Source organism: Aspergillus tanneri (assembly GCF_003426965.1).
Source record: "Aspergillus tanneri strain NIH1004 chromosome Unknown AapTan_5_pilon_pilon_pilon, whole genome shotgun sequence".
In the NCBI taxonomy this organism is placed as follows: domain Eukaryota; kingdom Fungi; phylum Ascomycota; class Eurotiomycetes; order Eurotiales; family Aspergillaceae; genus Aspergillus; species Aspergillus tanneri.
Genome location: NW_022984632.1, coordinates 3,411,770 through 3,426,779, shown reverse-complemented (window position 1 = coordinate 3,426,779; position 15,010 = coordinate 3,411,770). Strand labels below are relative to the sequence as shown.

At 49.9% G+C, this 15,010-nt stretch overlaps 6 protein-coding genes across 6 annotated transcripts; 3 read left to right on the top strand and 3 right to left on the bottom strand.

The window, feature by feature from the left end:
• Positions 1-509: 509 nt before the first annotated feature.
• Positions 510-1,166, top strand: ATNIH1004_010542 (uncharacterized protein; the record flags this gene model as incomplete). Its single annotated transcript, XM_033575111.1, has 4 exons — positions 510-698; positions 760-796; positions 915-1,095; positions 1,160-1,166. 4 exons carry the CDS (start codon positions 510-512, stop codon positions 1,164-1,166), a joined length of 414 nt encoding a protein of 137 aa, XP_033423129.1.
• Positions 1,167-1,399: 233 nt separating this feature from the next.
• On the bottom strand, positions 1,400-6,119 carry ATNIH1004_010541 (putative ABC transporter; the record flags this gene model as incomplete). The annotated part of the gene is made up of 4 exons (XM_033575110.1): positions 1,400-2,446; positions 2,507-5,194; positions 5,264-5,761; positions 5,811-6,119. 4 exons carry the CDS (start codon positions 6,117-6,119, stop codon positions 1,400-1,402), a joined length of 4,542 nt encoding a protein of 1,513 aa, XP_033423128.1.
• A 1,945-nt stretch (positions 6,120-8,064) lies between these two features.
• On the bottom strand, positions 8,065-8,779 carry ATNIH1004_010540 (fungal specific transcription factor domain-containing protein; the record flags this gene model as incomplete). Its single annotated transcript, XM_033575109.1, has 2 exons — positions 8,065-8,389; positions 8,445-8,779. 2 exons carry the CDS (start codon positions 8,777-8,779, stop codon positions 8,065-8,067), a joined length of 660 nt encoding a protein of 219 aa, XP_033423127.1.
• A 252-nt stretch (positions 8,780-9,031) lies between these two features.
• On the bottom strand, positions 9,032-9,522 carry ATNIH1004_010539 (uncharacterized protein; the record flags this gene model as incomplete). Its single annotated transcript, XM_033575108.1, has 2 exons — positions 9,032-9,280; positions 9,334-9,522. 2 exons carry the CDS (start codon positions 9,520-9,522, stop codon positions 9,032-9,034), a joined length of 438 nt encoding a protein of 145 aa, XP_033423126.1.
• A 51-nt stretch (positions 9,523-9,573) lies between these two features.
• On the top strand, positions 9,574-11,198 carry ATNIH1004_010538 (uncharacterized protein; the record flags this gene model as incomplete). The annotated part of the gene is made up of 3 exons (XM_033575107.1): positions 9,574-10,126; positions 10,193-10,840; positions 10,894-11,198. 3 exons carry the CDS (start codon positions 9,574-9,576, stop codon positions 11,196-11,198), a joined length of 1,506 nt encoding a protein of 501 aa, XP_033423125.1.
• A 1,350-nt stretch (positions 11,199-12,548) lies between these two features.
• ATNIH1004_010537 (MDR family MFS transporter) lies at positions 12,549-14,533 on the top strand (the record flags this gene model as incomplete). The annotated part of the gene is made up of 6 exons (XM_033575106.1): positions 12,549-12,776; positions 12,827-13,087; positions 13,140-13,304; positions 13,379-13,474; positions 13,534-13,714; positions 13,740-14,533. 6 exons carry the CDS (start codon positions 12,549-12,551, stop codon positions 14,531-14,533), a joined length of 1,725 nt encoding a protein of 574 aa, XP_033423124.1.
• Positions 14,534-15,010: the final 477 nt, after the last annotated feature.

Below are 15,010 nucleotides of genomic sequence, written 5' to 3'. Positions count from 1 at the left end.
CTATAAGTGGAGGTTGATAGTATTATGTCTATTGATCCTCAAGGCGCATTCACTAATTACGTAAAAAGTCTGCTACGTCGTGTCCTGTTGGCGCCCGGAAGGCCGGAAGGGATTGACATGGGGCCGCAGTAGCGTCGTTGTATCTACCTCTCAAGAGGGGACGGACTGTACGATGACTCTTTGAGCAGGATCCCTTACTGATGTGGGCGTTATAGGTCACTCTGCTGCCTTCCTCAACATGTGGGCATACTAGCTTTCCAGCCATTTTTGTACCTAGCGGAGTTCGTGGTCGGGAGTTAGATGTATAAGCATCTATTCAACCACAACCATGCAGGAAAAGATCAGAATATACAGCATTCTTGCTTCCCATACAATTCGGCTAATGCCGGCCGATATGACCTAGGACTTTCTTTTATAGCCTGCGTCATGCAAGGAACTTTTCTTTTTAACTTCTCAAGAGAAATGTATTGAAGCCGGGGAGTCTCTAAATTTGATAGGAAGGCTTCATAATGCTTCCTAGATGCCAATGCTGGGCGCTTTCTCGGGATGAACTGACTACTCCGACCGTGGTCCTCTATGAGTACGAGCATGGCTACAGCGCCATGGTCGCCGCCTTCCCTGCAGCTTTTACCAAGGCGACATCCGTCGTCGTTGATATGCTCGTAACGGTCGCTTTCACTGAGCTATATGCCCTGGGCGTCCGCTATCCGTGCTAGTCATGTGTCTGCTATATGTAGGACTCACAGCTCCGCCCTGCAGTGGCTGTTCCTGAGTCTCACGCCGGGTCTAGAGCTCGGTAAGCTCTGCAGTAGTCTGGCCTATCATTTTAGGTTGCCGTCGCAAAGGACGTTGCCACTCCGTGTCGATATACGCCTCCAATCGAAGCTAGAGTCAGTGTATTATGATACCCATAGGCGTCGCCATGTTTATCAGCCTAAACCTGCATGAAGACCCGGACTGGGTGTCTCGGACGACTAGCTGGAGCAGGAGACTGGTGCTTTCACGCAACAACTATATCCCAACCCAGAAGACAGAGCAGTGCTTGATTGAGAAGGGTCAAACTGATGCATCACCTAGTGACTTTGTAATTGTTTTGTACGTGATGGGGTATTTATTCATGGTATTTCACGCCTCCGTAGAGAGATATAAATGGATATAGGACTTGATACACATGGCCGCCTTTATCTGAAGAAAATCTACAATCACCAGCATAGACCCAAAACTGTAGAATACAAAAACAGTACGTTCAAATCCGAATAGATTCATGATGTCTATTGTGCAGTATATTACCATTAAGACTTAATCCCAATGTATCATGTATCCAGCCCGGACACCCTCTAAATAACTTTTTATCCTTATAACATAATATAATACAAAATTACAAAATTAACCAGGCAGATCAAGTAGACTCAGCATCAGAAATTTGTCCAAAAATTATCTGCTCAATCGCAGTCCTATCCCCACTCTGCTCCACCATCGCCTTAAATATCCCGCCCTCCTTGGTCATCAGCGCCGCCGGGCGATCGAACTCGGCCACAGTCCCTTGGTCTAGTACCAGGATGCGATCAAAGTCGGCAATAGTCGACAGTCTGTGCGCAATGACCAGCAATGTGCAGTCACGGATATCCTGCCGGATCGACCGCTGGATGCGAGCATCCGACTCCATATCCACCGATGCAGTCGCCTCGTCCATAATCAGGATCTTAGGGCGGGACACAATGGCGCGCGCCAGACACAGCAGTTGTCGTTGGCCTTGCGAGAGGTTCCGACCTCCTTCGGCTATAAAAGACGATAAGGAGAAGATGTCGTTTGTTGATTCGAATTGGGTTGGTGAATTCCCGTGGTCGTTGTCGTCGTCGCCGCCTACCACGTTCTGCAATGCGTCTCGTAGCTCGTCATCATCGTGTCGGTTGAATGGATCCAGCACTTCGCGTACGGTCCCTGCGAAAACTACCGGATCCTGTGGGATAATACCCACTCGCGAGCGGACGTCATGTAGTTGCATCTTTGCCAGATCCACGCCGTCAATCTGGATTGATCCAGATTGAGGCTCGAGGAACCGCAGCAGGGCTAGGGAAAGCGATGATTTCCCGGCTCCCGTCCGGCCGACAATGCCGATGCGTTCTCCTGCTCGCACCGAGAAGCTGAGCCCCTTCAACACTGGGGGCAAGTTAGGTGCATAGCGCACAAACAGGTCGGTGACTTCAATTTCGCCCTTGGTGGGCCACGCAGCAGGGACAGGAGCACCAGCCTGAGGCTCTGTCTCCAGTTGAGTATATTCAAAGACTCGTTCGGCAGCGTTGAAGTCAAGTTCGAGTTGTGCATACTGCGACAGCAGCCAGGAGATATCCGCCGACATGTCCAAGGTAAAGCTGAGTGCAAATCCTGCGAGAGGCGCATCTAAACTTCGAATGCCCACAAACATGATAGCAACGGCAGTAACAAACTGCAACTGTCAGCGACGGTTGCCAGCGATAGAGGTGGGGAAGGGTTAGCAGAGACTTACAGAAGTTCCCACCATACTAAGCCAAAAGGACATCCAGGAGCTAAAAAGCCGCCGGTGCCACAGGGCCTGACAATGGGTATTGATTAAATCAAACGTCCGGTCAACGAATTCTGCTTCCTTTCCAAATGCACGAATAGTCGCGAGACCAGACAGCGAGGATCCGACCTGCTCAAGAATGGGCGATCGGGCGGTGCTCTCTAATCTTTTAGCTTCACGAGCACCGGTGATGTACAAGTATGCCACACTCCAGGAGGCGAGGAGAGATAGAGCTCCGAAGGCTACAATTGCCAAGGAGCTCACAAGGGCCGCTATAATAGCTGCCATCACCAATATACCGCTGTGCAGGAGGTGGGACAGGTTCGACGCTAGGTCCGAATCCAGCACGCCAAAGTCTGCCGTGAATCGGTTCAGGATCCGTCCCACTGGTGTGGTATCCAGGAAATATAGGGGTGCTCGGAGGATGGCGTTGGTAAAGCGTTCAAACAGTACTTTGGATGCTCTTAGAGAGCCCTGCATCACTAATCGGTAGCGAATGATCTCCAGCAACCATGAGGACAGTGACAGTCCCACGTAAATGCTGACATAGAAGCTTAGCCGGGAATCGCGATGTAGCCTGGTGGTCACATTGTCTTGGATAGATATGCTATCCAATTGATTCTCCACCATGAGGACAGGGGTCGAGGAACCCTCGTCATATGCTCTCGTCCAGATGGAAAGCCAGTAAGGAACTGCCAAATAGATAACTAGCGTTAGGGCAAAGAAAAACAGGATTAGCCCCCAGTGGGGATAGCCCCCGCATGCCTGAATGTAGGTATTGAAGACCTGGATCTTCACGGCACCAGTTTCCCGTTTTTCTTCCTCGTAATAATGATCTGGCCGGGACTCCGAATGGGAAATGTCATGGCCTGATCGGCCCCTCTCTAAGCTGGTTGAACTGGAAGTTGAAAATCGACGCATATGACGGGGTGACTCTGCTGAAAAATTGATCGGAGCAGCGGAATCTTCAGCCTGCTTTGGTCGATGGGGGACTTCATCCGATGCAGTGTCGAAGGAGCTATCCCTAGGGGGACCTGCATGTACCATCTGTCCGCCTTCAAGGGCGATACTGTACGATGTACCTCCCAAGCATAGCTGGACATGATGTGTGGCTAGAATTCTTGTCCGCCCTTCACACAGCCGCCCCGTCAACGCGTGTTCGTAAAGATGCCGGCCTACGTGCGAGTCCACGGCACTAAAGATATCGTCGAGCACGAGGATGCTCGCCCGGCTGTACAGCGCCCGCGCGAAGGCCAGGCGCCATTTCTGGCCGCCACTCAGGTTGATACCGTTGGCACCGATATCCGTTTTGTCTCCATCAGCAAAGGACCGGATGTCTTGATTGAGCCCGCATGCTTCCAGCACTTCATGGTAACGGCTAGGGTTCCACGGGAGTCCGAATAAGATTGCTTCCCGAACGGTCATGTTCTCTATCCAAGGATCTTGAGACACGTACGCCATGTGTCCCTCTCTGATCCACTGCTGTTGATTGTTGTGTTCCGCAGAGGAAGGCTGTGGTACCACAACGATGCCCTCGAGAACGTCGGCCTCGCCAATGATTGTTTGCAAAAGGAGACTCTTTCCGGACCCGCTGCGACCCGAGATGACAGTGAGCCTCCCCGTCGGGATGTCGCAGTGCATGTTTCTTAGACGAAAGAAGCCTTCAGCGTCATGGGACTCGTCTGATGGCCAGGCGACCGTGGCATTTTGGAAACTTATCATTGTACCCGACTGCCGATCATCTCGATGGTCAGCAAGACCCAAGAAGCGCTCGATACGCCGTGCGCTGACAGAGGCATCCAGAAAATGGGTTAACATCTCGGGCAGGATTGTTAGCGTAAACTGCATGCTCTCAAAAATAGCAATGGCCGTAAATGCAACGGAGGCAGAGATGGCTCCATTCAGATAGATGTAGGCAACCAATGAGATGATACTCATGCAAATAGGCACAAACGACCAGATACCGACGAGGATGAGATCAAGCCAGTAGACATTCCGCTGAAGGTTAAGCTCCTTCACGCGCAGCTTCATGATTTTGTTATACCATTCGCCTTCCAACGCATTAAATTTAATCTGTCGAATCCCACGGACAGCTTCAGAAAGTACCGAAGACTTCCGGTCACGGTGCTCCATGAGCGCCTCTTCGCCTTTAGTGTATCTGTCGTTCAAAATGTAGTATAACGGAATCAGAAGAACGGGGATGCCACAGCCCATGAGTGTGGGCTTCCATCCCATCAAGCGGACCAGGAAGAGGATGGCGATGGTAAGTTCGAGGAAACAGTTGAGCACCAAGTAGTTAAAAGAGGCGAATTCTGAGATGCTTTCAACATCGACCCCAAGGAGATTCAGGATAGAGTGTTTGGACCTGGGCACTCCGTCCTCTACCTCGTCCTCATCCTCGTCTCCGTTACACGACGCGGCACTTTCACCATCGCTGCGTGCTGCTGGCACCGCAACGTCTTTCAAGCGCAGCGCCTTCCTGGTGATGGCAGCAAAGAGTTGCTCATGGATAGGCAGGGACAACTGCAAGTCGACAATCCAATCCAACAGTGATGTCAGCCACGACGAAATCATCATTGAGGCCCCAAGTCCGGCGGCCATCAGCCACAGCTGCATTTGATTGCTAGCACCAGCGTCGCGCTCCTCAAACTTCTGCAGAATTTGAAAGAGCAAGAATTGTGGCAAAAAATGGCAGGCTGAGGAGAGGACCTGAATGATTACTTGGAAGACCATGGTCCGCCAATAGATACGGAGACATTTTTTCCACAGCTTCGTGGACGAACTGGCTGCGGTGAAGCGCGCATAGAGTGTCCGCGCGCGCACCTCGTTCCCCACGACCGGCAGATCATCGGTGTTCAGGCGTTTGTACCGTGCTGCAAAAGCTAAAATGGGACGCGCCCATGCATAGCTGTATCGACTAAGAAAGGAGACTGCATCACGCCGATCGATCGCCTTGCCGTCGCGATAAAGCGTGGGACCTTGGGGCATGCTCAGGTTCGTCAGAGCTAAGATGCAGGTCGCGACAATTTTCACGATAACAGCCGCGCCATCCCGAGACATAAGCAGTCGCAGTGTCCCCTGTTGCCATTTCCATGCCTCAGTGCCAGTAATTGCAAGACCAAGAGCCACACAGGCCCATGCACTGTAGCAGCCCAGCACGTATCGTGATCGACAGCGGTCGTGCGTGACGAGGATAAGCTCTTGACAGAGTACAAACACCTATATATGTTAACCACCTGCAAAATACAGCAGCCTATCGTCTACTTACCCAGGATGCGAATTGCAGGATCTGTACAACTCGTGATTGTGAGTCAGCAGAAGGGTTGCTGTCGGTGGATAGTGGAAGAGCCACGAAGGTTCCCGCAACGGCTGCAATAACCAGTAGTATCCGCTGGCCTAGAGCTGCGGGCGGCTTCGATGAAGTGATATTTTCATTGTCATCCAAGTTGCTGTCGAGCGGATCATAACGATACTCTGTCGAGAATTTGGTGGTCAGTTGGAGAGCATGCGGAATTGACAAAATGACTACCAGAGCCAAGCAAGCCCCAGAGGCGCACGCAGGAAGGTCCAGCGCCATACGAGAAACAAAAGTGCTTCAGGGAGACGGCGGTATTGTAGTAAATATCTACCGTCTGCCGTCTGATCTGGGGAGCTTTGCGAACTCGACCTGCAAGTCTAGGCCCACTTTAATGGAATTCTTGATCGTGCAGACTAGGGGCCTAGACTCCCTTCTGAAGGACTTGAAGACTGCTGCGCGTGAGTCATGGTGAGTCAGGGGGTAAAAGTCAAGAGATACATATCATCAATCCTGCTGTCTATCTATTTCAGGCACCCACGTTCGATGACTCGGGGACTCTTTTGGGATTGTTCCGTCAGTCATCCGGGCCGGACGCGCTAGGCCTATTCTAGGCTAAGGTACTTGCATCAGCCGAAAGTCATTCACAGGACGAAAACTGGAAGACGCGCGCTGCGCATGCTGTAGGTCCTGGAACGATGAAAGGAAATGGAAGAAGCATAATTGAAGACGTGATTTATTCAAGTTTGATTTGAAAGGGGATAGTAGATTAAATAGGCAAGATACTTACATGCCCACTCTTTTTTGGTGCGGCGGTCGAACGGTTCCCCGGCTGATCTTAACCTATGTAACTTAGTTGCGATCCTGGCTTCAGCCCTGCGTGCGTCATTTTTCCTGGGTTGGAAACGTCCGCTTCGCGTTTCATTCGTATATTTCTCTCCCCAAATCTCCACCTCCATTTCACCCACATGCATCTCTATTCCCAGAGCAGAGTCGCTTCCACCTACCCCGAATGGGCCTCTTTCTGGGGCTGTCTGTTCGAATGACTAGTCTCGGCTTGTGTGTTCTATTTCTTAGGCCTAATGGGCTGATTGGCACTCCCTTCATATTCATAGTGGGACTACCATTCCCACGTGATTGGATTCGTGTTTGCGATCTGGGATGACATCGACGACGAATGGCCTCTAACATCAGTGACTGAAATACTTGGCCGTACTTTTGTCCTATTATCATTTGCGGTGGCCATCTACAAGTCCTAGTATTGGCATGGCGGATTTTGTATGTTTCCCATTTTAAAGTCAATGCTGCCTGTTAACTGATTGAACTTAGGGATGAGACGTAGGACTGGAAGAAGCGAGCATGGCAGAAGTGGGAAATAATAAAGGCAATATCAGACTGAACGCTGGCTAACTTTCTCTCTAGAGTGTCGTGATATTTTTGCATTTTCGACCAACTTGCAATAGCTATTATTACTTTCTAAGAATATTATCTCCAAGTCAGACCTGGGCGTACACTGAACTTTAATTTACTCGTTATGAGCTGCCACTAGGAAGAATAAAGGTGGTACCCTTCGTTCCGCTCGCTGGAAAGCTCATAAGTCTTGTGAGTCTCCGTTAAGATACTCTACTGAGGCAATCGCAGAGCTGTCGGCGAAGCGGTTGTGATATACGATCGACCTACTACTGTTTTTGACGGATGACTATGGGAGAAGCACATATCGTAAATCGATACTTCATGCACTCCAACTTCGAGCGTCCACGCTGCGGTGGGCAAGGGTGGGCTAATATTAAACATCACCAGCACATTATTTCCAAGGGCCTAAAAGAGGCAACTTTACTCGTTAGCTGGACTAGGCTCTACTGTCAGCTCGATGTTGTTTCTTAATCGTGTAACTAATTTAACAGCCAAATGAGAGTTTTTGTAATGAGATTCCCGTGGGAATTCCCATATTATTGACCGATCAGTGTAGAGATTTATAGGTCCATACAGCATTTCATGATAGATCAACGCACTACACCTGATAAACCACATTCCTATCGGTCGCAAGTCACGATATATAAGAGGTAAGTCTTTTACCTTTCTCTTGCTTGTTGACGTGTACAAGCAAGTTTTGCCGCAGAGGGGGCGATTTCTGAAGCCCAATTTGGAACGGGGTCTGTGTCAACATGTCGGCGCTTTTTTGAGCTGCGGGGGACCTATCGCTGGCCCCTCCCGAGCTGGCTGTCATTCACATTCGCAGGGGGTTCGGTGTCGTAGTGGGCGCTAGCAGAAGGGGTGACGCCCCGGCCTCGAAAGAGCACTGTAAGTTCAACTCCAGGATCGAGATGCAAAGTCTTTGCCGCATCTCTGCGTGGTACGTTGTCATCGCGGGCAGATGCTTCGGGTCTCCGTGCAGGCCGATGTGCATCGCTGTCTGGACTAGCAACCCGTCATGATCCAGCTTTGTTCCCTGCCAAATCCACGCATAAATTGCGTCAGGGCCGGCAGGCACATTATCTGGATGCCGGTGATGGTCATCCTCATCGCCTCGGGTCGCATGAGCCACAGCTGAGCTTCATGGGATCTATTGTATCGCGGCGGTCTCATATTAAAAACCTCATCATAAACGATGGATCCGAGGGCCATACATAGCTGGAACTGGATGACGAATCCGTCGCTGACCGAGCTGGGATCTTGCCGGTACTGTTTGTACTGATGCTAGAGGGTTGGGATACGCAGGATGCGGATGGCGCCTTCGAAATTCCGCACGTAGTGGAAAAATCAGCGACATCCCAAGCGGCGATATGCCGGTGCATATCGGTTGGTGACAGCGGTCGAACAAGGTTCCTTATGATCTCACGCGCTACGGACTTGATCTTAGCTAGCACTTGATACAGTTCATTCTTTTCAAGCTCTGAGCGTCGGAGAAGAGAAAGTTCGAGGGGTAGCAGTGCACACGACATGAGCAATTTCCCGCATGTTTAAAATATCCCCTCATGGCCGGGGAGCGGGTTGGAATCTTACGAAGGTATCAAGTTGGACCAATGGCTCCGGCCAAAGTACCGCGTCTTGGACACTATGCTAGCGGTGTGTACAGGTGCTTCCTGTGCCGGTTGTTCTAGGAGACCTTCTTCAGCACAGACTGTAGAGACGCTGTGGGAAGCATCTGTTCTAGCTCCTGGACGTTAGCGACCAGCCAGTCGAAACTGGCTGCCTCAGAAGGTGGAGCAGAACCCCTCGATGGTCGGTGGATTGAGGGGACTCTCAGTTGCTGCGCAGCCACCACCCCGAGGGACGACAGTGACTGCGTGAGGAGCGTGGTACGATCGCGTCCTCCAGGTGTGGATCACCGGGTTCCATTTGCTTGGGACTGCAGATGCGCAGGGGCATCGGTGCAGCTTGGACTGCCTTTGCGCCTCCGGCACTGGTGGCACGCGGCGGCCTTCGGCGTTTCTTCGGCCCCTCTGGCGGCGCACAATCAGACATAGCCAGTGAACTCCGCGATACTATGCGCGACCTGTAGGGAGCGGACAAGTGCAGGCATGTCGTTCGGGTTGGGGAGGAAAGCTTGTCGGCCGGAGAGTGCGAAAATGCCGACAGGGTGGGGGGAATTCGAACTTCCCCGCAATTCTAATTTGCGGTTCGGATACGTCCCGGGGCTTGGCGGTAAATGCCGATGTCCGCCGGTCTTTTGTGACGGACTCATATGCTGTCCTATCCTAATAGCGGAAGGCAAAGCTCATCCTAAGGGACAAGAATGGTAGGTGGAAATGTGTATGATGGCTCTAACCATCATTCTCCGGTATTACGGATTCGTGCCGGCAATTCGGCCAAAAAGGGACAAAGGTTCCGACTCGGTGAACTGGATGACAATATAAATATCGTCTCGCTGACAGTTGCTGACGGTCCCTACGGATCCATATTTTCCGGTATTCAAAGTACAGGTCTGATGTCCGGACTACGCAGCCATCTACTCATATCTCCAGATACTGCTGCTTTAGGTCTTACCACGATGACAAGCGAACTCGATTCTCTTTCGCAGCAACTACAGGCTGCTGCAGAGAGTATTCGCAGGAGCCCTGCATCTGCGAACGCGACAGATAGGGAGCTCAGCAAGCTGGCCGAGTGTGCAGAGGGGCTACTCAGGGCCATCAAGCCGGCTGACCCCTTGGACGCTCTGGTAGTCTTGGTTCAGTTGACGGCCGTTCGTCTGTTTATTGACTGGCAAGTCTTTGAGGTGATCCCAACGAATGGTTCGATTCAGTATTCAGAAATAGCTGCCATCGCTTGTGCCGATGTTTCTCTCATAGGTAAGTGTGGACAACTGGAGCCCCCCTTCACCACCCCGAAGATTAATTAAATCAATCCTCCCATAGCCTGCTTAGCTGGAACACTCGTTGCCGCTGGAGTGTTAAACCAAGTGGGGAGTGATCGAGTTTCGCATACTCGAACAAGCGCCGCATTGGCGGCCGAGGGGGCACTGACGGCCGTCATCCGAATGGAGTGTGTGAATAGCAAGTACCACGTTGCAAGTATCATCATTCTGATATGTGGGAGTAGATTCGATGAGCATCTAAAGATTTTGTATTCCATGCCTCGCTACTTTGACGAGTACGGCCGCAAGGAGCCTTCCGGAGAGCGCCATACCATTGCGGCTTTCGCCGATGGCAATCCCAATCTGACCGTGTTGGAGATCATGAAGCGAGAGCCCCAGAGAATGGCTACGTTCATGGCCAGCATGTCCGCCATGGGAAGCCGTCAGCCCATGATTGGGTCATATGATTTCCGCTGGGTGGTTTATAACATGGGAATCGATCCAGACAGACCCCTTGTCGTCGACGTGGGTGGCGGCAGAGGCCATGCGCTCCACGCCATTGTGCAAGCTACTCCGGGGTTGCCGATGAGTCGTTGCGTTGTCGAGGACCTCATGGAAGTGGTCGACGAAGCTCGGAAGACGGCGACAGGGGGGTTAGAGGAAGCCCGGTATATCCCTGTGAACTTCCATACGGAGCAGCCGATCAAGGGTATGTTGCGAAACTGGACATGGCATGGCAAAGCGGTAGCTAAGACATGACAGGAGCTTTCATCTACTACATTCGACGGTGTCTACACGACTACGGAGACGACGATGCTGTGGGGATCTTGGAGCAGATTTGCCAAGCCATGGCCAGTGACAGTCGTGTACTGGTTGTCGAGCAGGTTCTGACCTATCCACCGCCGCCCCTGGCGTGTGCTCTGGACATCATTATGGCGAGCATCGGTGGCAAAGAGCGCACGCTAGAAGGGTTTGAGGAAATATTTTCTCGCGCTGGGCTTCAAATTGCCCAGGTTTACCCATGCCCAGACTCGGACTTTGCGGTAATGGAGTGTCAGAAGGCATGAGTCAGACAAACACCTAGACACATATTATCCGTCTTATGGGCTCGGACGCAAGAGTACTACGCGAGACTTCGCTGCAGCCATACCGAAAGGCGTATCCTGTAGATAAATTTATCTTGGCACCTACTGTTAACTTAGGAAGATCTTTTTTGCGTTACTTAGTCCCGGACAGGCCTGAAAGGGTTCCTAAATGGTTATCGTTATGGAGCCCCGTAAAGCCGTAAAGCGGGTGTTCAACAGCTACCCTTCTTTTTCTCTCGTCGTCAGTTCTAGGGAGCATTACATAGCTGGTGCATCCATACCCCAAGTAGAAGAGCCCGCAAAATTATTCTCAGAGTTACTTGAAATTCGAGTTCCAGGAAGCCTGGAGGGACACGAGTGCGCGAACGTGTCCCCCGTTAACAGAAAATAAAGAGAAAAAAAGTTGTATGACGCTGGTTAGTGCAAAATTGTGTCCAACCCAAATCATATCCAATTTTTGCAGCTCCAAGAATCGCTCACTAAACGCATGGTGTGCGAGATGCGCGGAGTTACCTTTATAGTATAGGTCAAAAGACTAACGAAAGATTCTGTTTTTCACAAGGTGCAAAGATTTTGATCGCAATTAACTGCTGGACTTCACTGCTTTAACAGGTATTCATACATATTACTAGCTATTTTATCAATTAAAATTGGAACTGCCGTGAAATCCTCTTAGGATTCAAGTCCCTATATACTAGACACTCTGGGGCTTATCTTAGCGAAGGTCAATTCAAGCTACTTCAACAATATAATATTGTTAATTAAGTACTTGCAATTGCTACTAACAATTCCCTAAACAACAATACATTGGTCCAAAGCCTCCAGAAGTTAATATAACCCCTTTATCTATCAGGCCATACGCCAATTATACGAATTTCTGACGTGGCCCGTATTATTTAGCATTGCCTAAGGGACTTTCTTGGTTTAATAAAGTGGACCCAAGAACAATATTACTGCTAGACAATAGTTTGAAATTTAAGATCAGTTCTTCCGTCACTGTTATATACAAATCAATGAGGTGGTGGGCTTTGGTGGAAGGGATAACCTCCGAATAACCTCCGTATGTTCCGCTCACCCTCCCCAGCTCCATGTCCGGCTTCCTTGAGCTCAAAATGTTAATTCTCGGAGTTGCAGGCCCCTTCCTTGGATATAATCGTCAGAAATTCCCCTCGTTCTCCATGTTAAACTCCCATTCCATTCTCCAGTTTATAAACCATCAACATTATATCCTCATTACATCAACCATTTTCTACCCCAAGGACTGCGGTTAAAAGAACGACAGTGCCTCTCTGGCCTTCTCTCTTTCTTTCTCAGTATAAATAATATATCACTATGCCACATCCTGTCTCACCCGAAAGCGCCAAATGCATGACTATACATTCCGCGGAATCGGACAAGATAAAGCCCACTGAGACAGCTCGAGATAATACCCCCAGACTAGGCCAAAACAAACCTCGGGTCGCTGACGAGAAGGTGTTCACCAATAAGACAATTCTCCTGATAGCATCCGTCTTTTTGAGCATGTTTCTCGTCGCGGTAGACAGAACCATCATCTCTACAGTAAGACACCCATATCAAGAAGATTTTGAGACCACGTCTAACGTCGTCAGGCAATTCCCGTTATCACCGACGAATTTAACTCCCTCTCGGACATCGGCTGGTACGGAAGCATGTATCTCATAACATGTTGCGCGTTCCAGCTATTGTTTGGAAAACTCTACAGTTTCTACTCGGTCAAAGTGGTCTTGATTACGAGCATTGTCGTCTTTGAGGTAGCCTCGGCGATTTGCGGAGCTGCTTCTAATTCACCAACCTTTATTACCGGCCGAGCAATCACCGGAGTAGGCACAGCAGGCATCTTCGGTGGAACAGTAAGTGAACAAACCATAAATCCAAAAGGCTGGAGCTGCTAATAAAGGTTAGATTATGTCCATTGTTCACGCGGTGCCCCTGCAAAAGCGTCCCAAGGTACAAAGCCTCATGGGCGCCATCATGGGCATGGCAACAGTTGTCGGTCCATTAATCGGCGGTGGCTTAACCTCAAACGTCTCGTGGAGGTGGTGCTTCTATATCAATCTTCCTTTGGATGTGTCGCCCTCGTCGCTATTTTCTATTTTCTGGACATCCCCAAGCAAGATACTACCAAACTCCCCTGGACACAGAAGTTGTCGCAACTTGATATCCCTGGCACAATTGTCCTGGTCCCTGGAGTGATTTGCCTTCTGTTGGCCCTCCAATGGGGTGGTCAGACATACGCTGTAAGTTTCCTTTTACAGCTTATTAAGACAGTCTGGTATATTGGATTAACTATTTCCAGTGGAGTAGTGCACGCATTATCGCATTACTGACTCTCATGGCGGTCTTGCTGGTGGCATTCATTACTATCCAGATCTTCCTCCCGAAAACAGCTACAATCCCTCCAAGCATCCTCAAGTATCGGAGCGTGGCTGCTAGTGTCTGGTCGACAATCTTCATCGGCTCTTCCCAATATATCTTCGGTAAGAATATTAATACAACATTAAGAGCCAAACAGTAATAAAGGATATGTAATGTACTACCTCCCAATCTGGTTTAAATCTATCAAGGGCGTTGCTGCTGTGGAATCCGGAATCAGACTCCTGCCTCAGATGATCGCCTTCGTTCTCGCGTCTATCTCAGGGGGTTTCCTCAACCAGAAGATTGGATACTACACGCCGCTAGGAATCGCTGGAGCTTCCATGATGTCCATCGGAGCTGGGCTTCTTACCACATTACAGATCAACACAACCGCAGGAAAGTGGATCGGGTATGAAATCCTGTACGGATATGGTATGGGACTCTGTTTCCAAACCCCGAATCTCGCTACCCAGACCGTTCTGCCGAAATCGGAGGTGCCGATGGGGATGGTGCTGATGTTCTTTAGTCAACTTTTGGGAGCTGCAGTATTCGTCTCCGTCGGGGAGAACGTATTGGCTAATCAGCTTCTCCAGCGGCTGGCTGACATCCCAGGTTTCAATAAAAAGTTGGTCACGGCAGGTGGTGCGACCTTCCTGGTGCGTTCGGTACCTGCCGATGCTAAAGAAAAAGTCCTCACAGCCTACAATGAGGCGTTGCGGAAGGTATTCCAAATTGGCTTGATTGTGTCGTGTCTTGCTGTCCTCGGGACAGTGAGTATGGAGTGGAAGAGCATCCTTAAGAAGCCGCAGGCTGATGTCGATGGTAAGAAGGGTGGCGCTGGGGACCCCTCGAACGCTCAGAGCTCCGAGGGTAATGGAGCGCGCCCACAGAAAGAAAGAAGAAGAGGCGGAAAAGAAGGAGGGAGAGACCGCTTGAAATAGAAGGATTACAGTCATTGTATTAGGTAGATTAGCAGCCTACTGGCTTTACATCGACTATTTATCGGAGGATTTTACCCACAAAGGCTTGATGTAAATAATTGCTTTCTTTACGGTTAATATTTTTATCAAGACCCTAAGTTTACGTATCTAATCGCGCGCATAACAATATGCGTATTTTATATTCATCTTGTAAAAACTGCAAAGCTTGATTGAGTGCCAGTTGGCCACTCTCTGGGTTAATTATCCTTAGCGAATGTGGTCCAGATAAGAGGAATGTTAATTAGGGTAATCTTGTTGCGATGATTGCCTTGGAAAACGTTTATGATGTCGGAGGCCTGGAGTGCGGCTTAAGTAAAAGCTGGTAACAGCGGAGGAAGCGGAATTAACGAAAAGTACTAGCATAGGTACTAGGTAGAGTAAGTATTGATAATAACGAGCTAATAGTAGGATATGTCTACCGTAATTTAATACAAAGGT